This window comes from Delphinus delphis, chromosome 1 (assembly GCF_949987515.2).
Source record: "Delphinus delphis chromosome 1, mDelDel1.2, whole genome shotgun sequence".
Lineage (NCBI taxonomy): Eukaryota > Metazoa > Chordata > Mammalia > Artiodactyla > Delphinidae > Delphinus > Delphinus delphis.
Genome location: NC_082683.1, coordinates 129,150,796 through 129,177,619, shown reverse-complemented (window position 1 = coordinate 129,177,619; position 26,824 = coordinate 129,150,796). Strand labels below are relative to the sequence as shown.

Below are 26,824 nucleotides of genomic sequence, written 5' to 3'. Positions count from 1 at the left end.
TCTGCTTCCTTTCAGGTCAAGTGAAAAGTGCCAAATCTGTATTCTAAGCCATGGTCAGAAAAGAAGTCTTATAAAAGGCCGCATCTTCTTCTATATCTATAAAGGCAAACCTATTCATGCCGACTGAAGTTAAATAGATGTGGGGTTTTATAAAAATGTTTAAGTATGAAATTAAATCTCCCTTGTTTCGTTTTACCCCATTCAGCATGCTTACGTCCAGACTCTCTGGCCTTGCCTCTGCCTCTGCAAGTCAGTTTCATGTGAGTTCCACGTACTCCTTCCAGAAAGCACTTGGCTGTGAGTCACTCACAAAGACCATATGGAAGCTTTAAAAGCTACTTAGAGAATCTAACAGTTTTCTGTGTAACTGAGGCAGGAAATTTCTGGAGGAATTCTATTAAAAAAAAAAAAAAAAAGACATGTTGGCCATTTCCAGAAGAAAAATTTGTTCTCCCTCTCTCAAAAGGGAAGCTATGGGATGACATTCTGGAGCAAGGAAATATTAAGGATGGTTTGGATCAGGGTCCTCTGCTTATACAGCTATTACTTTTTTATGTCCAAATTAAAATTCACCTTTAAGGTGGGATATAGTCTCTTAGTAAATCTTCCTGTTTATCTTTAACACCCTTGTCTTTAAATTAATAAATACAAATCTGTTTAGTTTTATATTTAGATTTCCCCTACTCAGTAGGTTTAGCAATATAGTTATTATATCTGTACTACCTGCCATTTTCCTTTTGTTTTATATTACCTACATTTTAGATATCGTTGGTTTCATATTAGTGATTTGGAATGTCCTTTTATCTACTTTGTCTAAGAGTCCCTGAACCTTCTACTACTCTGTGACTTTCCGGAAAAGTTGTATAGAAAGAAACTTATTCTCTTCCTTCTTTGTCCCATCCTGAAAGCTAGTTTTTCGTTGTTGAGGGGAAGGAAAAGAAATGAGCAATTCAGTAATTCCTTGTCAGTTGGCATTTTCTCAACCATGATTTTGAGGTAACACTGTCTCACAAATTTAAAAGTTTTGAGATTTTTTTTTTATGTATGAGCAATTCAGTTTCAGTTGCCTTAAGCAGAAGAAAAGGGCAATGACTCTCACTCCCCTCTCTGGTAGATCCAGTGGGTGTTTATGGAGTAGTGCAAAGAAGACCTTTGTTTGCTCCGTTCTCTTAATATTGTAGATTGTGAGAAGTCTATTATCTTTAAGCACCGCAATAATTTGGGAAAAGGCCAGGTGCCGTTTTTGTTATTTCTACTCTAATTCTACATTTCTGAGCCTTGATCTTGAATATGACAATATTCAATTATATTGTCAATTATACCTCAATAAAGCTGAAAAAAAGTCAATCCTGACCCTTGGCGAGGCAATCTGTAATTCTCCATTCCATGACCTCTACCCCAGTGTTAGGAAGAATTAATCCCTCCTTCTTTGGGGCACCCATAGCATTAATAGCTTCATACTGTATTCTATTTAATTGTTCACATGTGAACTATTGAGCTTTTTGAGGATAGGGGCCTTGTCTTGTTTTTCTTCATTCCTAAAGAACCTGTAACATAGTAAGTTAGTAAATAATAGTTGAATGAATTCTCTTTCGGTGCCACGTTTTTCATAGAACTCAGTAGTCTTCATTCATCTATAAAGCTTGTTCGCCTTAATGGAAATGAATCCTGAATCCTTTTCTCCATATTTTGCTAGTGTCAGTGCCCTATTTCCACTCCTGCTCCTCCAGAAGACAAGCCACACACACGTCGAGCATTATGACTGTATATCTAGTTTCTTCTCTAATTGTCTATTTTTAAACTTTCTTCTTGAATGCCACATTACTTTTTAGGCATATGAACCTGGTGATTACCAAGGAATTCCTGGATCTCATTTCAAAGATTTCATTGTTGTGACAGTCTGAATATACATTTATATCTGTAGATCTGTTACTTTAGTATGTTTTGAGAGATACGATATGTCTTGTGACCTATTGTTGCATTGAATTATAAGTATATTCACAGGAGTGTGAAAGGTCCTTATACTTTGAGTTTTAGCTATTACTCGAGTAGCTGCATGACTTTTTCCACACACCCACAGAATAATTAATTACTATTTCAAGGTGCATACTAGTAAATTAAAAATCACATTATTTGAGAGGTAGTAAAGCAAAGGCTACATTAAGTGTTCTGATAACTTCTAGATAGTGGTTCCTTAGGCTTTTGTATTTTTTTTCATTGATTAAGAAAACTGTAAAAAAATAAAAAAGGGAGGAGATTGGTATGACATCATTAAGAAAACAGCTATTATCTGTTATTGCTATCATTTAAGAGAAGAAAAGACATATTAACACCAAAAAAGGGGAAGATATGATTTCAGTGTAAGGCTCTGCTCTTTAAGTTGAATAAATTAAGTTTTATTATAGACTTTTATGTTTTCATTTCGCTATATGTGATGGAATTTTGTTATGAATCACAACTGGCATATGGTCTACCCTTTGAGAACTGCTCTAGACTGAGCTAAAGCAGTCAGACTGCTACTTAGGCTACCATGATGCCCCAAATTATAAAGGGCTGATAATCCATCCCAATGTTGCATCTAATTTGTGATAGATTGTATTTTCCAAGATGGTCGCATCTCCCATCCCACGGTCATGACATTCCTGACATAGGGAGGTGGGTCTCTGTTCTCTCATCATGAACCTGGGCAGGCCTGTGATTACAGTAGAAGTAATACTATGTGATTTCCATAGATCATAAAAGATAAAAGGTGATACAGTTTCTACCTAGTTCTCTTGAGATGCTGGCTTGGAGAGACCCATATGGACAGGCACTGAGGCCCTGGCTGAGCTCCAGCCAGCAGTCATCAGTGATACAGGTGAGTCATCTTGGAAGTGGATCCTCCAGTGGAGCCACCACAGCCAATGCTGTATGGAGCAGAGACAAGCCTCTGTTGAGCCCTGCCAAAATTGTTGATCTCAGCCAAATAAATGATTGTTGTTCTAAACTACTAAGGTTTGTGTCTGTTTGTTATGCAGCAATGTATAGCATAAAAATTTTGGAACCAGGAAGTGAGAAATTGACATAACAAACCCTAAAATGTGGCGTTGCCATTTTGGGACTGGGTAGTAGGCAGATGCTGGAAGGGGCCAGAGGGGAGTGTTAGTGAAAGCCTGCAGAGCCTTAGATTATTAGCAGAATCTTTAAGGCTGTCTAGGAGGCTATTAGTGGGAATTTACAAGAAAGAGAGGAAAATATCATTAGAAGCTGGAGAAAAGGGGCCCTTGTTATGTGATGGTGGTAAGTTTGGCCACACTTTTGTCTAAGTAATGCGCTCAGTGATCCTGCTAAGGACTTTTCCAGTGTTCAACTGCCACCTGGATTCTCCTACTAAAATAGGAGAGAGATGAGCTGAAAAGGAACAGTTCAGTTTTCAAATAACATTTAAAAGAAATATAAAGGATTCAGTACTTGCTAGGTTTGAAAATAAAATTAGTTCTCATTTCTAGCCTTTCTAGATGGCAGAAAATTCTCAAACTAAGAAACGGCTTCTGAGAAAAGGTAAAATCTCAGGCAGGATTGTGAGGTCATTTTTTAAGACCTCAGAGATATCCAGGTGGTGTGTCATGGAAACTTTCAGACTCAGAAAAGCTTTTCTCAGTCTCAGACTTGAGGTGTGCTTTCTCAGTGCAGCTGGGAAGGTGGCCTCTAGCTGTTCTAGGCAGTCATCACCACAACTAAACTCAAATGGAAAGAGAGCAGCTCTCTCCCAATAATGGTATATATATCAAGGCATCATCTGATTGGTCTTGTCTGAGTCCCATGCTCTGAACCAATCACAGTGTTAGGGGGTTGGGGAACTATGACTAATCAACCTGTCATGTGCCTGTCTTAGGGAGACAGTATAGTCTATCGTCAAAAGATGGAGTTTGGGGGAAACACACTGGAAAGCCTCTCACCTCTCAACATTCAAAGCCACCAACGTCTGTTCAACTGGCTCTACCAAAAATGGTGAAATATACATTTATTATTGCTTTCTTTTTTGCTCTATGGGAAATACTGTTATGTAGAGAAATGTGGTCATCTCTGTGTATTTTAGTTATGTGCTATCTGTAGCTCTCAGAACTATATGTAATCTAGAGCCGACTCTATGAATTTTGTTCAAGTTTTCTTGAGGTATGAGTATTTTTCCAAAAGCCATGGAGAATCTGACTTTGGAAATGTGAAACTGTATGAGTCTTACCTGGAGGGTCTAGGTGACCCAGGTGAGCCTGAGAGGACAGCAGTGGGATAGGAACTAGATAGAACTGGAAGGACATGACTCAAAGTGACCTGAGGAGGAGAGAAATCAAGGTGACAAACAATGTAGATAAGGTTAAGATGAAAATGGGAGAAAAGTTAGTGAACTTGGTAACCAGAAGAGTTCAGTAAGGGCAGGATGGGAATGAGTAAAGAATGGGTCTCTCAGGAGACAGCCTGAGAATAAGACATTTTTTTTTCAACGTGGTCCTTGGGATTTATGGTAGGGGTGGACCCAGGGGCTTAAAGGAACCATACCAGATGACAGCAACAAAACGCTGTCAAGCATCTATTTTAGGGGAATGGCATGTGAGTACCAGTGGTGGTTGCTGCAGTCAGAGGGAGACATAGAGCTGTTGACTGATACTACTTAGTCTCAAGTAGGAATTGGGACTTTCGTTTGTTCACGTTTCCTTGATATAGTGATGGAGAAGATCGACGACAGAGTTAGTAATCTCACTGCTGTGGTATTATCCTTGGTGCCCAGGGGAAGAGGATTTGATTAGTGTGGCACAGGGATGAGAGGATAGAATTTCATTGTCACAAAATAACTTCCTTGAAAGTAAACTACAAATTAATAGCTTGTTCATTTGTTTAAATTTATGCTGTATTTGTTTTTAATGATTAGATTTGAGGTAAAGATATCATGTTAGGCATCACAGAATTTGGGATGCATTTGTCCTGTGAAGAATGGGTGATATTGTTTCTTCAAGGACCAAAACCCAATGACAAATAGGAGTTAAGGAGGAAAAGGCGAAACTCCACTGAGAAGAAAAGAGAGATGGAAAAAGAGAAAACAGAAAATGATGAATGAAAAAGTCAGAGGGGAGACAAAGCAGTGTTGAAAAGGGTTAGGGTTGAAGAAAGAAAAACAGTATATATTAAGAAACCGTATAGGAGGAGGTTCCGTCTGCATGGTCCATGACCATTTCAGCCATTACATCAGGCAGAGAAAATCAGTTAAAACAGTTGTATATATAGACACAGCTTGAATATTAAGAAATGCAAATTTCCCTGGAACTGGGATCACTTAGCCTCTTCTGGATTGGGGGTGGGGATAATGTGTGTAACCAATCAGAATGAAAGTAAGTTGGCAAGAAACCAATAGGAATTAGGCATGAAAATGGCTTTCATGTGAAATCAGTTGGCAGTACTGTCTGTGGCAAACAGACACAGAGCTGAGCATTTTTTATGATTTTCGAGTGCCTTCATCTTGATTTCAACTCTGAACCTGCTTAGCTTTGGCAGAAGGTATTGCTGGTCTTAACAGTTTAGAGAACTTGATTTGAGAGTGATGCTGTAATGATGAGTGGGCTGTGAAGGTGACAAGGATGTGAAGTGCTACTTGAGGGACAGGTTTGAAGATACAACGTTTTGAATCCCATCTCTGGCCCACCCTCTGCTTCACACCAAAATCATTGTGGCTTGCAGACCAAACAAATGCAAAATAAATATCCAAAGATGAGCTCCACAAATAATGGGGATACTTCAGGAGCCTCCAGGAATTTTAGGTTAACTCTAGCTGCAAGGAAAAGAAAAAGGGAATGAGCTCTTCTCAGGACCCCACATAGATTTGTGCAAGCTATGTCCCCCACAAAGGGGCAGCTGTGATGGGGGTGGGTATTGGGGCTGAAGTCCAGCCTGTTATTCATGTGCCAAGCCATGTGCCCTGTTGTTAGCAAGGGAGACTTTTCCTAATTCACTCAAAGCTACCATATGAGCAAACCTCAACTTTTGTCTCTTCCTTTGTTTTGAGGTTAGTTCACATCCTTCCCCATCCCCGACCTTAACTGACGTGACTCAGCTTTGACCTTGTTTCTCATTTGCCATTTTGGATTTGGAGGGGCCTGAGAGAAGAAAAAAGGGACAAGGGATGGCAGTAGTAAAAGAAAATTCTAGAATGATTTGTACCCGTGGAGAAAGAGTTCCCCCTCAAAGAGTTCAGTTCATCACATATTTATGGAGAGCCTGTTGTGTGCCGCATACTGTGTGCACAGCCTTAAGGAAAATCAGTAGTCAGCCCTGACCCTCAAGAAACTCACTGTCCAGTGGGGAAGGCAAAATCGTACAATACATGGTATGTGCAAAAATCAATACAATCCCTCCCCCGTACACACGGAGCAGTATGAGGAAGAAACACTAACACTGCTGTTAATGTTCTTAGAGCAAAGGTGGAACAGGCAGTATTAACATGTACCTTGTGGCAAGAAGAAATGTGCTTATATCTGACTATGGTATAATCTTAGGTAGAAAGAATGTGGATGGATTGGGTCCTGGCAAGTCTCATTTTCTTCTTTTTTGTGTATCATAACGGATTAGTCTGTACTAGTGAAAATGTCAACAGTAACTCTCATCCAGGTTCATCAATTGGGACTGAAAAAGCAATGGCAAAAGCAAACGTGTCCTTCTGGGTGCAAAAAGAAGGTAACCAGACTGATTTACTCTGTGGACGGTCAGCTGACTACATGCCAACAAAGGAGCATTTCCCAATTCTTGTATGTTCCACTGTTGTTTTGGGAGGTAGGTGGTTGGTTTCTTTTTGGTTTTTTTTGTTTTTTTTTGGGTATGCAGGCCTCTCACTGTTGTGGCCTCTCCCGTTGCGGAGCACAGGCTCCAGACGCGCAGGCTCAGCAGCCATGGCTCACGGGCCCAGCCGCTCCGCGGCATGTGGGATCCTCCCAGACCAGGGCACGAACCCGTGTCCCCTGCATCGGCAGGCGGACTCTCAACCACTGCGCCACCACTGCGCCACCAGGACTCTCAACCACTGCGCCACCCCAAGGTGGTTGTTTTTATACCTCATCTCTCCTCTGCCCTCTGAACCTTTCCTAGTGCAGAATGTAATCACAACAATAACAAAAGAAGGGGGCCAGTGAAATTATAAGATGTTACTGAATGCTATTAGTCTTGTTTCATTTATTTGTAAGTATCACCTATACTGTGCTCCTTCATTCAGTGACATTTGCTGAGCACAGCAGTGTGGAGAATAAGATAGTCCTTAAGCTCAAGGAGCCCTCTCGTGGGGGAGACAGGCAGACAGATAATTACAATGCATCGTCATTAGTATAACTATAAAGGTATGGTCCAGAATCTCTGGTAACAAGGGAGAGGGAGAGCCTCACATGCTTGGCTGCCTGATGGCCTGCCAGGCCTAACGTGCCCAAAATATCTGGGATGAGGGGAGGGCAAATGGGGCAAATAGAACTCAGATATATGGATTACAACTTGCTTAGTTAACATCATCAATTTTGTCCATTCTAGTATAGCTTTTATGTGATTTTTCTTTAGGGAAGATGCACCACCCACCCACCCCGTAGTGGGGAATAGGAAAAGCTTCACCTGTAAGGACTCTTAAACAATGGCTAAGAATTCAATAGGTATGGTGAATGATACTCATGCAGATAAAATAACGTATTAAAAAACACAGATGCGTTATTCCATAATTCAATGCTAGCGATTAGAGAAAATTTTCTAGTCCCCTTAAAAATTTTTTTATTTGGGAAAAATGTCAGCTGCTTTAAAATCCTTTCTGGAACTAGGAAGACTATAAAGAAACAAACAACGAAGCAAATACACATGAAGAACTTCAATTTTACTCATTTCAGGGAACGAAATTGCTTTCTCTGGGGTCTTTAAAACTCATTAGTGACCTTGGTCCCTTTTGGTACTAGAAGGTGCTGTTGACCATGTATTTCGCTAGCTTTGGATCCTTTATGATTACATAGAGACAAGTGCTCCAGCAGTAAAGGGTATTGCAGAAATAGTTTGAGAAACATTTCTTTGGCTAGCCTTATGCATAAGAAGTGTTCAAAAAATATTTACTGATTTGTCGTGACCTCTGGCTGGAAGGAAGGAAATGCAGACTCTGAGATGCCAATGAGTCTTGCCTTTAGGCATAAATTAATTGGATTATAGTCGATATATTGCCTCAGGAGGTGATGAGCTAAATAATCTTAGAGTAGGGAGTTTTAAGGCAAGAAAATGCATATAAATAGGATAGCTAGTGTCTTTTCACACTTGCTGGTGAAGGCAGTTTTCCCTATGGTTAGATCTCAGTTAAAAGTATTTCTGGTTTTTAAGAAAACTATAGAATATATGTTACTGTAGCTTAGGAGGAGTAATGATTAATATAAGGCATACTTTATAGGTATGAAATTTGGTTTTTCATAATTTCTCATCATCAGATCCATAGGCAAGATACCCATACAGTGATCCTAACGTGCCACTGGGTGGGCAAATGGGAGGTTGTTGGAACTTCATTATGTGTGTCTTATACTAAGAGACAGCTGTCAGTTGTTTATTCATGATGATATGACATTCAGAGGAAGTTTAAAGTCAAATACCTAGAGAGAGGTAATATTAAATTGTTTTTAAACCATACCTTATGTCCAAATAACACATACATGTATTTTTTTTTTTTAGGACTTCTGAGGGCATTTTTAAAGAATTCTGAAGTCATTGTCTTGATGATTCTTTCTCTTGTTGGATTTTTGATAGGACAGCTGGCCTACAATTTTGTTGAGGTGACGTACATACGAAAACTTAGAGAATAGCATAAAGAACAAAGACCAAAAACAAGGTCAACTCCCATCCCCATCCCTGAATGAGTGGAATTATTATTTCTTTTATGTGACAAGCTACTGAGAAAAATTTATCTGGTGTTAAATTTTTGAAAATGAAAAACCATCCAAGAAAGGAAACAAATTAGAGAGACTTAAAGCAGTAATTTGGAAGTGAGTAAAATGTGATTGCATTCTTGGGTTCTTCGTCACCTGCCTTTGGTCCTTACTCTTGTTTCCTTCCCCTGTACATACGCTGGACTCTCTCCTGCTATTGTCTTCAGCACCCTCGGAGAGTGTAGTTACAAAAGGCAACAGTTACTGTCATGAGGAAGCAAGGTTACTATTTTCTAACTGCCAGATTAAATGCAAAGCGTGCATCATAGGAAACATAATATAGATCCAAGAAAAACTTCATTAATTTAATTTATTGACATGATTTCAAATGTATAGCTGTGTGATCAACAACAATTTGTCTCCACTCATTCTTTTATTTAAAAAGAAGTGGAGACAATGCTTGTACCTATTTAGGATTGTAAAAGCCTCTTGTTATTCTTCTGAAACACCACACAACTAACATCTTTTTAGTGTTAACTATATGCCAGGCTCCCTTTTAAGTTCTTTGTTTTCTTTTTAGTAAATTTATTAACTTATTATTAACTCTTGAGTTAATTCATTCATCCTCACAGCAACCCAATGGAAGTAGGTACTCTGTTCCCATTTTACTGATGAGAAAACTGAGGCACAGAGATGTTAAGCAATGAAGATTAAACTGTTAATTGGGCCAAAGACTTTTTAGGAGGGAATATTTATAGCACTTCAGTCATTGTTGTTGTTAGTGTTTTCCATTCATCTGTGTATAACCTTCATGATTTATGTCCTATATACACGATCTGTACTATTATCTAGGTATTATTTTTCTCTCCTTGACTCACTGAAAGATTTTAAAATCCTAAGCAAATATCTGTGAAATCACAAGTATCCATGCACAGTTCTTTTTTTCCTCTTATGCAAATTAAGATAATTATCTAACAGTCAAATAAGAAGTACCTATCTGTGAACCACCTAAAATCACCTCGGGGATCACCGATGGTGAAGTACGACTTTTGAAAATACTGATTACTTACCACAAGCAATGTTTGTGTAGCCTAAACTCACACACATTTCTGGTGAGTAGAGGACTATGCATTTAACTCATGTGGATGGTTAGTTAGATCAAGAAATCTACCACAAGACCCCCAGGACTGGCCTTGTAGATAATCTCTCATTAGTTGCAAATTGGAATATTATAAAATTTATATTGATTGACAGAGCATCAACTTAATTTCTAATACTTCAGAATGGTAGCAAACTAATTTCTTGTTTGCCTTTGTTACTTTAGATGCATCAAGTCGTCTACCCTCTTCTAAGAACACCAAGTTTTTCAATTTATTGTTATTTTTCACCTTTAATTATATTTATGGCTGCTTTGAATGTGGACTTCTATATACTCAAGAATGTGTTTTGGCAGGTAAGAACACATTTTAAGACAAATTATGGTCCATTCTTGCTTATTCATGTTGACAGAGAATCTGACTCTCTACAAAGAAGATTAATAATTCATAAATCTCACATTTTTAGTTGTTTTATCCCCTTCATTCTGCAGAACCACTAATTAAAGAGAGTTGAGGGGAGGGAGAAGGAATGAATATTTGCTGAGTGACCACTGTGACTAGGCACTGAGTTATTATCTCCATTTTACATATAAGCAGAGTGTAGTTCAGAGGTCACAAGGCTGATAAACGGCAGAACCTGGATCCTAATCCCACCTCTGACTTCCTCTCAGCTGTCTATCTGTAGATTTGTACATTTTCACTGCTCTGGTTGTTTTATTTATGCATTCTCTCTCTCTTTCTTTTCTTAATCATGCTTGCCAGATTATTTTATTTTTCTTTTCAAAATGTTTTATTTTCTTTGATTTTATTCTGTACTTTTCTAACATCTTGAGCTAGGTATTAGTTGATTGACTTTTAGCTTTTTTATTTTTGCATTTTGTACATTTAAAGTTTTAAGTTTTCCTGTAACAACTCTTTTATATTCACCTCAAATGTTTAGATTTTAGTGTTTTCATTTTTATCCCTCCTACCTAAATTTTATTATACTATTTTCTTTGACCTGTTAATTATTTAAAAGTCATTTTTAAATGTCCAAATATGGCTTCTAAATTATCATTTCTCTTGTCACATTGTGATCAGAGAATGTGTTTTGTATATCAACTCTTTGATTTTTGTTGAAGTATTGTTATTTTCCTAATTTTTTCCTCATTATTTAGTTACCCTTTTGTCCCAAATAATGCCTTTGCCTTAAGTCAATTTCATCTGGTATTATTATAGTTATACAAGCTTTCTTTTGGTTAGTATTTACCTGCTAAAAATTTTCCATTCTTTTACTTTCAAGATTTTGATGTCCTTATGCTTAGATGTCTTTTTGATAATATACAGTTGGATATTGTTATTTTATCCAGGTTGAGAATCTCTGCTGGGCTTTTTTTGGATTTTGGGGGTAATATTTGTTGTGATTAAAAATAGATTTAGAAGGGAAAAAGATTTTAGCAGATTTGAAACACCAAGGAAGATATGTAAATGTCTTGGAAAGATGCTCAACATCTTTTTTTTTTTTTTACATCTTTATTGGAGTATAATTGCTTTACAATGGTGTGTTAGTTTCTGCTTTATAACAAAGTGAATCAGTTATACACATACATATGTTCCCATATCTCTTCCCTTTGCGTCTCCCTCCCTCCCACCCTCCCTATCCCACCCCTCTAGATGGTCACAAAGCACCGAGCTGATCTCCCCGTGCTATGCGGCTGCTTCCCACTAGCTATCTATTTTACGTTTGGTAGTATGTACATGCCACTTTCTCACTTCATCACAGCTTTCCCTTCCCCCTCCCCATATCCTCAAGTCCATGCTCTAGTAGGTCTGTGTCTTTATTCCTGTCTTACCCCTAAGTTCTTTCTGATATTCTTTTTCTTAGATTCCATATATATGTGTTAGCATACGGTATTTGTCTTTCTCTTTCTGACTTACTTCACTCTGTATGACAGACTCCAGGTCCATCCACCTCATTACAAATAGCTCAATTTCGTTTCTTTTTATGGCTGAGTAATAGTCCATTGTACATATGTGCCACATCTTTTTTTTTTGCTGTACGCGGGCCTCTCACCGTTGTGGCCTCTCCCGTTGCGGAGCACAGGCTCCGGATGCGCAGGCTTAGCGGCCATGGCTCACGGGCCCAGCCGCTCTGTGGCATGTGGAATCTTCCCGGACCGGGGCACAAACCTGTGTTCCCTGCATCGGCAGGTAGACTATCAACCACTGCGCCACCAGGGAAGCCCGCCAGATCTTCTTTATCCATTCATCCGATGATGGACACTTAGGTTGTTTCCATCTCCTGGCTATTGTAAATAGAGCTGCAATGAACATTTTGGTACATGACTCTTTTTGAATTATGGTTTTCTCAGGGTATATGCCCAGTAGTGGGATTGCTGGGTCATATGGTAGTTCTATTTGTAGTTTTTTAAGGAACCTCCATACTGTTCTCCATAGTGGCTGTACCAATTCACATTCCCACCAGCAGTGCAAGAGTGTTCCCTTTTCTCCACACCCTCTCCAGCATTTATTGTTTCTAGATTTTTTGATGATGGCCATTCTGACTGGTGTGAGTTGATATCTCATTGTAGTTTTGATTTGCATTTCTCTAATGATTAATGATGTTGAGCATTCTTTCATGTGTTTATTGGCAGTCTGTATATCTCCTTTGGAGAAATGTCTATTTAGGTCTTCTGCCCATTTTTGGATTGGGTTGTTTGTTTTTTTGTTATTGGATGCTCAACATCTTAAATGTTATTAGGGAAATATAAATTAAAACCATACTGAGATACCACTGACATTCCTATTAGAATGGCAGCAGCAGCAATAACAAACCTGATTAATACCAAGTGGTGGTAAGAATGCAGAGAACCTAGAACTCTCATACATTGCTGGTGAGATTGCACAAGGGTACAGTCACTTTGAGAAACAGTCTGGGAGTTTCTTATAAAGTTAAATATACACTTGCCTTATGACCCAGCAATTCCACTCTTATGTATTTATCCAAGAGAAATGAAAACTTAATTTATACTAAACCTCTGTGTGAATCTTTATGGCAGCTTTATTCATAATCTCAAAAGTCTGGGGAATTCCCTGGCAGTCCAGTGGTTAGGGCTCAGCGCTTCCACTGCAGAGGGCGTGGATTTGATCCCTGGTCGGGAAACTAAGATCCTGCAAGCTGTGCAGCTCAGCCAAAAAAGAAAAAGAAAGAAAAAAAATCACAGAAGTCTGGAAACAGCTCAAATGTTACTCAGCCAGTGATGAATAAAGAAATTGTGGCACATCTTACAATGGAATACTATTGATAGGCACAATATGGAAGACTTTCAAATGCATTATGCTAAGACTCGACCAGACTCGAAAGGGTACATACTGTATAATTCCATTCGTCCATTCATAGACCTTCCTTCTAGCAAAGGCAAAACTATAGCTTTGGAAAACAGATCATTGGTTGCCAGGGAGTGGGAATGAGGGAAGAAATTGACTACAAAGGGACAGCATGAAGAAATTTTTTGGGGTGATGGATCTGCTTTGTTTTTTCATTTTGGTCATGTTTACATGACTGTATGCATTTGTCAAAACTCATATAACTATACATCAGAAGAGTGAATTTTACTGTATGTAAATTAAAGATAAATTTTAAAAAATCAACTGATTCAGTTTTCTTTATCCCTTTTGTTCCTTCTGCTTGTTTAAAAGTTTTGCATTCTGTTGCTGTATTTAAGGCAGGCATTTTGATTGCCTATTCCTTTCTTTCTCACTAACAGAGTGACTTACTGTATTTTGTATAGAATGGTAGTGGGCCCAGTGTAAAATAGTGCTACATTTCCCAGCATCCCTGACAGGTGTGGTAGTGTTAGAAAACCGTTGGGCAATGAAATGTATACAAAAGTTTGCTGACCATGGCTTCTTCCAGAAAGCACTTAATAAGGGAGCCAAATCAGCTGGCATGTGCTTTTTGCCCACTGTTTTACCTTTTTTTCTGCCTGGAGCCCTGCAGATCATCACTTCAGAAACACCAGGAAATATTCTACACGGAAGCAAGAAAAATTTGCATTCCATTTTAGAACATTCTGATGTGGAGAACTGTTAAGCTGGAATAGTAACAAGAAAGATGGGTGAATTGGTCTTTTCATAGGTAGAATTTCATTTGTTTGGAAGGGATGGTTTCTTTGAGGCAGGTAAACTAGAATACCTTTTACATTTATCTTCCCGAGTAACTGTATAAAATATATAATGAGATCTGATTCTTACAAGAGTAAATGCAGTCATACCATGTTTAGGTGTTAAATCTAATACTGTGTTATGAATTCGTTTCACAGGTTATGTTAACCGGATTAATTAGCTTCTCTACGGCATTCATCGTAATTGGATATGTGGTTCTGAAATTCAATAAAGATTCATGGGATTTGCAATCTTGCCTCCTCTTTAGCATGACCCTTGGCATGACAGATCCTGTTCACTCTGTGAATTCACTGAAAACTATTGGTATGTCAGATTTATTTCTCTCTCTTATTTTGAAGATATGAGGATAAATTATTTCCTTTTGATAATATTTTTCTTGCACGAATTGTGTATCCAGCAGAGTAGATATTTGTGCTTTTTTTCCTTGGAGATGAACATTGATTGAAGTATGCAAAGTGGATAAGGCAACCCGGGATCTGGGATAAATAATCTCAAATAATTTTTTTCAAGAGAAAATGTTATCTTTCTAGAAGGTGATAAAAGTAAGCATTCTTCCATTCCATTGAGTTTTAAGCCACAAGGTAGAGATTCGTCTCTACCTCTAATGGCACTTTTCCAAGGCCTAGGTACCTCTTGTTAGAACTGCCTTTATTTTGGAGCAGCTAACCTTGGGCATGTGGGAGAGGGAGTTGTAGTTTATTTAAAAGAAATGGGGTGAAAGTATTAGTCTGGCAAATATGATATTCAATAAAAGCTTATTTCCAAGAGGATTAGGGGTTCTCATTACTTCCCATCTTATTTGGTAAAAGGTAATTGCACTCTGAAATATCCTGTTTTTTTTTTTTTTTTTTTTTTTGCGGTACGGACCTCTCACTGTTGTGGCCTCTCCCGTTGCGGAGCACAGGCTCCGGACGCACAGGCTCAGTGGCCGTGGCTCACAGACCCAGCCGCTCCACGGCATGTGGGATCCTCCCAGACCGGGGCACGAACCCATGTCCCCTGCATCGGCAGGCGGACTCTCAATCACTGCGCCACCAGGGAAGCCCTGAAATATCCTGTTTTTTAACACAGCAGTAATTTCACTGTGAAATATCCTGTTTTATTAACACAGCAGTAAAAACATAAAATGGTTAGATGCTATGATTTCTGTTTTTGACTCAGAAATATTTAACCAATTTTGAGGTTTCAGTTATATGTAGTGGAAAAATGTTGCCTTACAACTGGGGCGGGACAACCCACCAGAGAGGTGATAGTCCCATTTTTACACCCATTTATACTTACAGTTGAGAAAACATAAGAGGTATTGACACTTTTGCTGGTGATATTCTAAATTGTGCCAGATATTTCTCAGAGTCTGATCCTGTCCTCTTTCTCTCTTTTTTTCCCCATAGGTACAGTTTTTTCTATCTTTTCTTCGTCTCTTTTTCTCTTTTAGCCATTTGTATTTGCCACTTGTTTTATTTACCTCGTTATCTTCCTGCTCCCTTGTGTGCAATCTCTTGAGTGTAAGAGGCTCTAATAAACTATAAACTTTATTTATTGCTGTTTCCATATTCAAAAATTTTTTCAGAAAAGGAGTAGAAGTCTTCTATTTCTTTAAAAGAAAACTAGTAAAGGTATTTGATTTAGTTGATATTTTCTTTATGTCAATAATACTAAGGTGATGCATGTTCTGGATTCAGTGACATCCTTACCTAGTGACCTCTTTACCTTTGTGTGAATTAGATAAAAATGATCCTTTCTATCTAATTGTCCTAATACATTACTTTTTTAAGGAAAAATATGTTTTGCCATATGCCTAAAATTACCATAATAATATACAAAACTGCAGTTCCTACAGTGTGACTGGTGTTTCATTTGATGTGGCACCCTTGTGCACTATAAAACCTGCACAAGTTAAGTCTGAGGTGGCGTGACCCACTGAAAAAAGTAGTGGATGTTCACATGTAAGTTAAAAGGAACTTGTCTATTCATTACCTATTTTAAAAGAATGCACAGGGCTCAAACAATTTTTACTTTAAAACAAATCTGGAATGGGAGCTTGTAAAGGAATAAAATACAAAGTTTTAGTATGACCTCAATTAAGTAAAAGGAATTATATGCTTTGAAAAAGACTTCAACATTCAAATGGTTTTATCTGGGTCGTGGAATTACAGATGATTTTTGTTTCATTCTTTCCTTTTCCAAATTCTACAGTGAATTAATGAATATAAGTTAGTTCACATTAAGCCAATAAAAAATGTGGGGAGTAATTCTTATGGTGTTTTACTATTAAAAATAACTATACATCAAATTCAAAACTTCATACAATAAACGTTATGCTTTACTTGCTCCTGGTTGACACACTGAATCTGAGCGAAGAATTAAAGTGTTTCTTGACCAGCTAAATCAGATGTGCTAATAATAATCTTCAAACCTGTGTAACCAGTATTTTGTGTCTTCTGTCATAGTCAAAGTTAGTAACAAGTAGTAATATAAGATGATTATAACTTACTTGCCTTTTATTTTCTTTGCTTTCTTTATTGGCTACAATAATGAAGCACAAAGAACAGAAATAAACAGCCTGAATATTGATCCACAATCAGGCACTGAGTTATCAGAAATTCTATATTATCCTGGTATTTATCTTATCATTCAGGAGAGTTTTTGTAAAGATAAATAGAATCTGAATATTCTGATATTTCATATACTCAGATCAAACACTGGAAAGCAGAGATTTACTTTCTTTTCAGCTACGTAGAGTATCTTAAGAATAGTAATAATGAGAACCCCCAGCTATACATTTTTAATTGTTATGTGTTTCAAAGACACCAAAGGAAAAAAAGTAGAATCTTAATCAGATTCAGTTCTGCTTGGATTAAAAAAAATAGTGTCATTTAATGTGATCAGTTTGGATTTTGATGCAATGGAATATATTAAACAGCTGCTTTAAAAAAACATATAGTTGTATAATTCTTTCTATATCAATTTGTGGTTAAATTAGTGTGTCACATGTTCTTAAATTTGGGTTTATGCTCTTAAGTAAAAGAAGTCCAGGGCTGGCCCGCAGCTCCATGAACTCATCAGGAACACTGGGTCCCTCTATATAACTCCTGGAGTTAAGATGGAGTAGCAGGAACTAGATTTACCTTTCTGCCTGAACCAACTAAAAAACTAGACAGAAGGGCTTCCCTGGTGGCGCAGTGGTTGAGAGTCCGCCTGCCGATGCAGGGGACACGGGTTCATGCCCTGGTCCGGGAAGATCCCACATGCCGCGGAGCGGCTGGGCCCGTGAGCCGTGGCCGCTGAGCCTGCACATCCAGAGCCTGTGCTCCGCAACAGGAGAGGCCACAACAGTGAGAGGCCCACGTACTGCAAAAAAACAAACAAACAGTTGTTGTAACTATATTCCATTGGTTCAAAAAATTAGAAGAAAGATTGAGTATGGGGTATGATTGCTCCCATCAGCTTATGAGAGCCAGTTGTTAAATAATTAGGAATTTTGCATGCTAGTGGTTAAACCTTTGGTAGCTTTGAATTAGTTATTGTGGGAGTGTTTGCACATGAAGTTGGCAAATGCTACAAATCAGGCCTTTTTTAATTTTGGAAAGCTGGTTTATCAGCACACCACTGGACATGGTAGATATAAAAGAGACCTAAATCAGACTTCTAGAGATGAAACCCACAATGTCTGAGATGAAAAATACACTGGATGGAATTAACATCAGATGAGACACAGCATAAGAAAGGACTAGTGAACTTGAAGATGTAGCAATAGAAACTATCCGAGATGAAGCACAGACAGAACAAGACTAAAAAGAAAAAACTAAATAAATAAACAGAACATTAGTGAGCTGTGGGACAACTTCAGTGCCTTAATATACAAGTTCGTAAAAGAGAGGGGAGAGAGAGAGAGGGAGGAACAAAAAATATTTGAAGAAAATAATGGGTGAAAAATTTCTAAATTTGATGAAAACTATAAAGCCACAGATTCAGGAAGCTCAACAAACCTCAAGCCAAAGAAACACAAAGAAAACTACACCATGGCACATAAAAATCAAATTCCTAAAAACCATTGGTAAAGATAAAATTTTAAAGGCAGTCAGAGAAAAAAGATACATTATTTACAGAGAAACAAAAATAATAATCATAACAGACTTCTCTTCAGAAATATTGCAAGCCAAAAGATGGTGGGCAATATTTTTAAAGTCCTAAAAGAAAAATACTGCCAGCTTAGAATTCTCAGTGAAAATATCTTTCAAAAGTAAAGGAGAAAAAAAGACTTAAACGTATAAAAGCTGAAAGAGTTTATCACCAACAGACCTACACTACAAAAAATGTTAAAGGAAGTCCTTCAGGCTGAAACAAAATGGAATCAGAAGGAAATTTTCATTTACGCAAAAGAATGAAAAATACCATAATTGTAAACAGATGGGAAAATATGACTTTTTCTTATTTTTAATCTCTTTAAAAGATAATATTTAAAGCAAAATGACAGCAGTCTATTGTGGGGTTTATTTATCTGCTCCTCCCCTTTGTGTATGGCTTCCATCCTCAGGATTGCAAGTTGGCTACTAAAGTTCTAGCCATCACCCCATATTTCAGGCAGGAAAAGGAAGAAGAGCAAGGGTCAGAAAGATGGTCCTTTCAGTCAAGTCTCCTCTCCCTCCAAGAAATTTCCCAAAAGTTCCACTCAGTAACTTCCACTTATGTCTCAGTGGCTACTCTTAGAAACCCAGGAGTTGGGGAAAAATTGTCATTTATCTGAGCACATTGCCACCCTGAATAAAACCAGTTTTGTTACCAAGAACAGAGGATAGATACTGGATGGGCAGGTACCAATCACTATCACCCTACTTATAAATTGTATAACACTAGGCAATTAATTTGATTATATTTTCCATTAAACTAAACTGTTAATGAATGTTAAGTACCAATAAGATTTTGTGCTTAATTTTTAAATACCAGCTTAATTGAGATGTAACCCACATATCATAAAATTCACCCTTTTAAATTGTACAATTCAGTGGTCTTTAATATATTTACAGAGTTACGGAACCATCATCACTGTCTAATTTTAGAACATTTTCATCAACCTCAAAAGAAATCTCATACCTATTAGCAGTCATTCATCCCCATTCCCGCATTCCCAAGTTCCTGGCAACAAGTAATCTATTTTCTGTCTATGGATTTGCCTGTTCTGGACATTTCATATAAATCAAACCATACAATATGTGATTTTTGTGTCTCGCTTCTTTCACTTTGTATAATGTTTTCAAGGTTCATCCATGTTGTAACATGTATCAGTCGGTACTTCATTCCTTTTTGTGGCTGAGTAATATTCCATTGTAGGGATAGATTACATATGTTTATCCATTTATCAGCTGAAGGGCTATGTGTTGTTTCCACTTTTTGACTATTATGAAAATGCTGCTATGAACATTCATGTACAAAGTTTCGTGTGGACATATATTTTCAGTTCTTTTGGGTATATGTCTAGGAGTAGAATTACTGTCTCATATTTTGTACTTATTTCTAAAATGTGATTCTTTTGGAGTCTAACAATTCATATTTATTCAAGCTAAATGTAGTGACCTGAGAAGTGTTTTGTCTCATTGCAAAGCTCTATCATGCTTTGAGGCAATGGACACTTCAAGAAGTGCTATTGCCATGTTCCTTTGCCACTGGAGATATAGAAAGCATAATGGAAAAATTAAAAAATGATCGTGATTGTCATATGGACCCATCCCATTATGATCTCCTTTTTTTCTACCATATTCCTTCTCTTCTATTTTTGTGTTTCCTGTGGAAGAGCATCATTTTCGTGCATTATATTAAATTATATTTTATATTTCCCTTTCCAGGCATTTCTAAAATGTATACTGATATCATTAGAGGAGAATCAATGATTATCTGTGGCTTCACATCCATTGTTTTTGGAATTTTTCGGAGCAGCATACTTAGCATTTCCAATTATAGGGGTAAGAGCATTATTTTCTCTGTATATTTTCTAAAATCATTCTTATATGGTACATTTCAATTCATACTGAAATTAAAATATATTCAAGATGTCTTAACTTTACTGCTTTCCCTATACTTTACTCATGGACCAATTAAAATAGTATATCAGGTAACAAGAAAATAATTACCATCTATGTGTTTTCTCAGAGATTATGGGGGAAAAATTGTTAAAGAAATGATTTAATCTCCCCAAGTATGCATGCACACACACACACACACACACACACACACACACACACAGAGACACGCACACACACACAGACACACACACACACACACACACACACACACACAATTGTGTTCATCTAGCTTAGATTTACTTCTTTCCTAGACCAATCTGGATCTCAATGAGTGCATGTTAAGAACTGGCTTGGGGGCTTCCCTGGTGGCGCAGTGGTTGAGAGTCCGCCTGCTGATGCAGGGCACACGGGTTCGTGCCCCGGTCCGGGAAGATCCCACATGCCGCGGAGCCTGCGCGTCCGGGGCCTGTGCTCTGCAACGGGAGAGGCCACAACAGTGAGAGGCCCGCGTACTGCAAAAAAAAAATGAAGAACTGGCTTGGTCCTGGATTTGAGTCTGAGGGTGAAAGCAGAATGGTTTAAACAATTCTGGAGAGTCAGGTCCTAGAAGTGATAATAGTCAGACTCATGTGGTTAAAGTTCACTGGGATATGGAATAGGTTGATATCCTGGGTTTCCAGATGTGGTACTAAGGAGAGAAAAAAGGAGGAAAAATCACAGCATGAAGAGGGAAAATGTGTCTTCCTGATACATATATGAAATACTAGTAGGAGGAGAGATGTGCTACAAGGAGAAAGAAATTTTGGTAATAGAGGTTTGCAGTGCTTCTCAGTGAGGGAGTAAAGGCTTTTGGGGTGGAACAATGTTTGTTATTTAGGACTGCCCTCAGCTTTGTCTGGTATCTGCTAACTGCCACTATTGCCCCCAGTTACTGTGACAATGGAAAAATTTCCTTCTCCATTTCCCAAATATCCCCTGGGATGGGGGCAGGAGTCACAAATAGACTGCAGGTTGGTGGGGATCCTGGACATGGTGTGCCTGACCCTGCCACAGTTTGTAAAAAAAAATTGAATTTGAATGTCTTTTGGTTGATCATTCACTGTCCAGCTTGTCATAGCTTTTTCACATTTATGCTCCTTGCCTGACTCCTGAGGGCGTTTGAGTCTGCTGTCCCCAGAGGAGCAAACCTCAAGCTGCAGACTGTAAGAGAAATATATCCCCAAGAAAGCCTCTTTGGCCAGGCTTTCATAGGAAACTCCCATCTGCTGAAGAGCAAGGTCCCCACTCAGAATCTCAAGAGCAAACCAAAGGGCATAGACCCAAATGCCATTAATGAAAGAAAAAAATTATAGCTCAACTTTTGCTTTTCTTATTTTCTTTTTCTAGAGTTATATATAATCATGGGCCTCAGCTTGGACATTTTGGGAAGCATAATATGTGGATATTGGTGTGCAAGGATCATTCAGTTTATATTGACTGACCTGTTTAGCAATACACTGACCAATATCGTGCTTTGCATCTCAATGGTGTACTTGACTTTCTACATTGGTAAGGCAGAAACAGATATAAAATATGCCATCCTTAAAGTGAACTTTATGCATTTAAGTTTTTCCTTCTTCTTGAATCCATTTGCTTCTTCCCAACCACTTTCCCCTTGATGTGGCTCCTCTGTGCGTCTTGTCATATTATCTGGCTGCCACCTCTAGCTCTTTCCTGGTCTCTCTTAACATCCCCTCAATTTCAATTCCGTGTCCCTTCCCTTTGCATTCCTCCTCCTTGTGGTAACTCTCTTACTCTTTTTTAACTCCACCCTTTGATCTTACGTTTATTCACTGGCAGTCCCCTGGAAGTGGAATCAGACCTGAGCTGATTTCTGCTCTGACCCTTAGCAACCCATCTCTAAAATGAGAAAGGTGGGAGACATGCTCCTGAGGTCTTTTTCCAGCTCAACAGTACCCATTCAATGGGTACCAAACTAAGGGGACTGTAGAAATGGCGGCCCTTACCTGAGGCTAGGAGGAAGGAAACAGAGAATTCAGGTATGTCTACATCTGGAAGAGAAGCAGGAGAGTGGAATGATCGCAGGAGTCAGAGTGCCTAGCACTGGTAGACCTTTAACAATCGTTTCCTAGTTTAGTCCAGTGAGATTGGGAGCTATAGTTTTTACCCCCCTGACTGAGGTAACCAGTCCCCCAAAGCCATAGTAACCGTGGTAAAAATACGGCCAAATTCTGCTTCTGCTCTTACCTCACACAGTGGAGCAACTTCCATCCATGGAAGCCCTCAGGTATCAAGAGGTTAATTACTCCTCTTTTCACCTCCAGTGACCAAACAGAACTGCTTCCTCTACAGATAAATTGCTACCTATTGTTGCTCACTACCCCAAATCAGTAAAATACAGAAAACATTCACTGAAGAGTCATTTCTTTCAACTTTCTTCATTTTATTCCCTCCCTTATGTACCTATTATGAATGCCTTAAGTGTCTGAAGAAAAAAATTAATTTAATATTTCCTTTTTTCCCATTAGATCCTAAGTTCCTTGAGGTGGAGGCTGTCTCTTATTCATCTGTATATTTATTCTCTTTTCTCTTTTCCCCCCAGCCAAGCCCAATGCTTGCCATATGCCCAACAGTAATTTAACACATGCTGGTTGAATAAACTGTTAGTCTTTAGAGAGCTCTGAAGTTAGGCAGAGCTAACTTGAAATCCAATCTTTATGATTTATTAGCTCGGTAACCTTGGAATATTAACCTCTCTAAGCTTTAGTTTCCTCATCTATAAAAGTGATATAACCTAATTTAGAGGGGCGTTACAGGCATTAGTGAGGTAATTTGTGTTGGGTGACTCCCTCATGCTGGTGTCCTGGAGGTAGCTCTTGCTGGCTCATGAGAGCTGATTATCCACATCTCTTCCCAACGCTCTATTCAAGTGACATAATGTTGGTAGCTTGAAATTGCCCATAGTGGGACCATGGAAATTGACAGAAACTACCAACTGGGGCTTTTTTTTTTTTTTTACCCCCCAGATTGCCACTTTTAAACATATACCAGCATACCACTGGGCTCAAGGTAGGGCAGCCAATAAATATTGGTTCCTTTCCCCTTTCCTCCTAATTCATGGAGGTGCTCCCAGTCAGTGCTTGAGAGGTCTGGAATAGATTCTCCCTCGCAGCTCTCAGAAGGAATCACTGCTGCAAAGCCTTGGTCTTGGAAATCTAGCCTCCAGACTATGAAACAATAAATTCCTGTTGTTTATGACACTTAGTTTGTGGCCCTCTGTTACAACAGCCCCAGGAAATGAATACCCCTCCCTCAACCATTACACTTTCCTCTGCTTCAGGAATTAAAAACAATTTCAGGCAGTTCTTTCCTCTTATACTTAATCAGATCCTGACAACAAAAGTCAGCAATAGACAGTTATAAGGAGAAGTTCCATTGCCAGAAAGCTAAACATAGGTAAAATTTTCATTTACGCATTCTCAAATGTTACATTTCTGTCATGTTATCTAATTTTATTTTTTTCCCTTCATTAATGAACACACTGTTAACTGGCTTAAATCCAGGGAGTGTCTGATTGAGGTTAGGGAGTCACCTCTTTGAGCACATTTTTGTCTCTATTGTATTAAATTCACAATACTTGGGCTTTTAGAAATCACTTGTATCAACACATTCATTCTTTTCCATAAAATAAAATAGTCAAAATATTGCACAGACATTGCCGCACAGATAAAAGACATATTGAAGCATTGTTGGTTGACAGGTAGTGCAGCTAGAAATATTAATATATCAGCCCACGGAAGAAAATGTGAATTTAGTGTATAAAAGGCAGTGTATAATTCATGAAAGATGGTGGGTTATATAAAAGTCTAGCCCAGAGGTACAGCAAGAGAGGTGGTGGGAGAGGTCTGTCCTAGCAAAAGGAATATTTTATCCAGTGACATTGGTCAGAATTTCTGGTGAATGGAGATAATAAAAAGTAGACAGCTTTTAGTCAGTTTTATTGTTTTAAAACTCTCTACAAACAATGCATTTCTGTCTTACCCATGCCAGGGCTGATTGCTCTCACTCGTTTTTGTTATGTCATTGGTCTAGGCTATAAATGTCAAAGGACTTCAGTCATCACCCTAATATTTTCTAGTTAGGAAATGTCGATTCCTGAATCCTGTTGTTTTTTGGAGACAAAATCCCTTTGATTCTCCTGGTAGGAGGACCTTCACTTTTTCTCAGGCACAGAAGGAAAGAGAGAGACAGAGTTTGTTGGAGAGAGCCACTTTCCTGTGGCATCAGTTTTCTGTGGTGGTTTCTTTCCATTGAATCAGAAAACTTTTACAACTCTATTTTTAACTACTTGGGTTTATGCTGATGAAAATTACTTCCTTTATTACATGTTCTATGACTTTTTTCCCCCTTCTTGAACATTTAAAACACCATTTAATATAATAGCGTTTGTAATTTTTAAAAGACTTTGTTTTTCTAATTATAAAAGTAATACATGTTCATGTAGAGTTTTGGAAAAATTCTGAAAAGTCAAAGAAGGAATCACCTATAAACCCATGTCATAAATTTAACCACTGATACATTTTGTTAAATGTACTCAATCTTTAAAAAATACATATAAATGTACATACATGTATTAAATGTATGCATTCACACCATATGTTCTTGTAACATTGGGATTATACTAAATAATATCAGTTTTAAAATAAAGTTACTTAGTGGTTTCCTCATAGCAAATGTTATCTCTAAGTAGTGACTGTTACTAAAAAAGACTATAAGCTTTAAAATCCCATACTACGAGTCATAGGGAATTGGAAATAAGACCTTGAGAAACAGTTTCCCTATTGTCACAGTTCCCAGCACCACTGGTTTTATTGCCATTTGTTATTTATATTAAATTCAGTTAAATAAGTAGGTTAAAAGAAATCCAAAGTGGATTTAAGTGATTAGACAAACCAAAAGAATAATAAAATCCTCTTCAAATGAATAAACAGTATAAATTTACTAAGCAGTAAGGTGAACATATAAAAATAATTAATAGCATAATAATAATGCTCTAAAAGTGTGCCAAGCACTTTTCATGTTATCTAATTTTATCCTCACAACAACTCTGTGAGGCATTATTCTTTTACACCCACTTTACAGATGCAGGGACACTAATGGAGAAAGGGGAGCTCACATTCCCAGGGCAACTAGCTCTGCCTTGCTCCAAAGGGCTTCCACTCCTACCTTGCACATACTTTCCCTTCCATCTGACATTTGTAATGTGCTATTTGAAGGTTCTGCAGCTAGGACTGTTGGTATTTATGGTGTTCAAACATTCTTCATAGTTGGTTTACCTGCCTCAGACTACAGTTACACATTTGTTTAGAGCCCAGAGAATTACAGTTTTAGGGGAGCCTGTATCATGCAAAAGAACCGTAGGCTTCAGGACCTGCAGTCACCAAGGAAGCACTGAGCTTGGACCACAACCCCTAGGACATGCAGCACAGTGTCCTTGAGGTGCTGGGCAGAGGTTGTTAAACTTACTTTTCATTAGCTCTATCCTCAAGGATGGTCTATGGCAGGGGTTGGCAAACTATAGCCTGTGGGCCAAATATGCCTATTTTTTGTATAGCCCATGAGCTAAGAATGGTTTTTACATTTTAAAATGGTTTCAAAAAACCCCCAAAGAAGAATATTTTGCAGCATGCAAAAATTATGTGCAATTCAAATTTCAGTGTCTATTATTTATTGGGCACTCATTAGTTACGTATTATCTACGGCTGCTTATGCACTAGAACAGCTGAGTTGAGTAGTTACGACTGGGACCATATGGTCCACAAAGACTAAATATTTACCATATGATCCTTAACAGAAAGAGTTTGTCAACTCCTCATCCTAAGGATTAGGCCAGTCCCTTTAAGCAACTTTCCAAGAAATACTACTACCCTTTTAAGTTTCCCAACAATTCTTCACTCAAGATAAAGTAGCTCAGTGTACAGATTTGAATGCAACTAATTTTATTCATTTTTTTCTCCCCAGGGGAATTTTTGGGAATGTCAGGTATGGTTGCTTTAGTCTCTGTAGGACTAAATTTAGATTCCTTAAGCTTTAAACCGAGGATCGAGTTAATAATTACTAAGTAAGTCTATTGTGTACTTGATATAGATCTCATAGAAATTTAGTGCTTAAGTGGTCCTGGCTTAATGAACACTACTAAAGTTTTTTTATAACTTTTTTCTATGTTCTAATTTTAAATTTTACTGCCAGTTATATTTGAAAAGAACTTAAGCTACCAACAATTATTGACATTAATTGGTATTCCTATTATGAATAATGTATCAGTGGCTCAGAGATCATAGTACTTTCTATACATAACTCTTTGATAAAAATTTACTTTGAATTGTGGGAAGTTTAAAAAATACTTTATTCCTTTGTTTCCTTCATAACGTACCTGAATGACAGTATCCAAGTATGGGAAGAGCTGGAAAAGAAAAGTAGCAGAAAGATGCAACACCAGCAAACTCTTATCTAGCCTTTACATCTGGTGTCATATGGACATCTGTGGACAGAGGGAAAGCCATTTGTCTTTTCAGACAAATGAGTTAGCTGTTCTCTGAGCGACTGCGCTAAATTATAGAATTGTTTCAGAATTATCTCACACCAAATC

At 38.0% G+C, this 26,824-nt stretch overlaps 2 protein-coding genes across 3 annotated transcripts in view; both read left to right on the top strand.

Annotated features, from left to right (window-relative positions):
• The window catches only part of ANKRD45 (ankyrin repeat domain 45), a 61,649-nt gene extending 52,713 nt beyond the window's left edge, over positions 1-8,936 (top strand). Inside the window, exons 6-7 of one of the 2 annotated variants that reach the window (XM_060034108.1) lie at positions 6,637-6,798; positions 8,701-8,936. In XM_060034108.1, coding sequence (XP_059890091.1) covers positions 6,637-6,798; positions 8,701-8,831 — 293 coding nt within the window. In that variant the 3' untranslated portion in view covers positions 8,832-8,936. Of the gene's footprint in view, positions 1-15; positions 3,349-6,636; positions 6,799-8,700 lie in introns of those variants that run through there. The other variant, XM_060034118.1, reaches the window with a different exon arrangement.
• Positions 8,923-26,824, top strand: part of LOC132439643 (sodium/hydrogen exchanger 11-like) — a 32,989-nt gene continuing 15,087 nt past the window's right edge. The window contains exons 1-6 of the mRNA XM_060034132.1: positions 8,923-9,011; positions 10,219-10,347; positions 14,293-14,458; positions 19,999-20,115; positions 21,562-21,723; positions 26,197-26,296. Of these exons, the coding sequence (XP_059890115.1) occupies positions 10,219-10,347; positions 14,293-14,458; positions 19,999-20,115; positions 21,562-21,723; positions 26,197-26,296 (674 nt within the window). The 5' untranslated portion in view covers positions 8,923-9,011. The remainder of the gene's footprint in view (positions 9,012-10,218; positions 10,348-14,292; positions 14,459-19,998; positions 20,116-21,561; positions 21,724-26,196; positions 26,297-26,824) is intronic.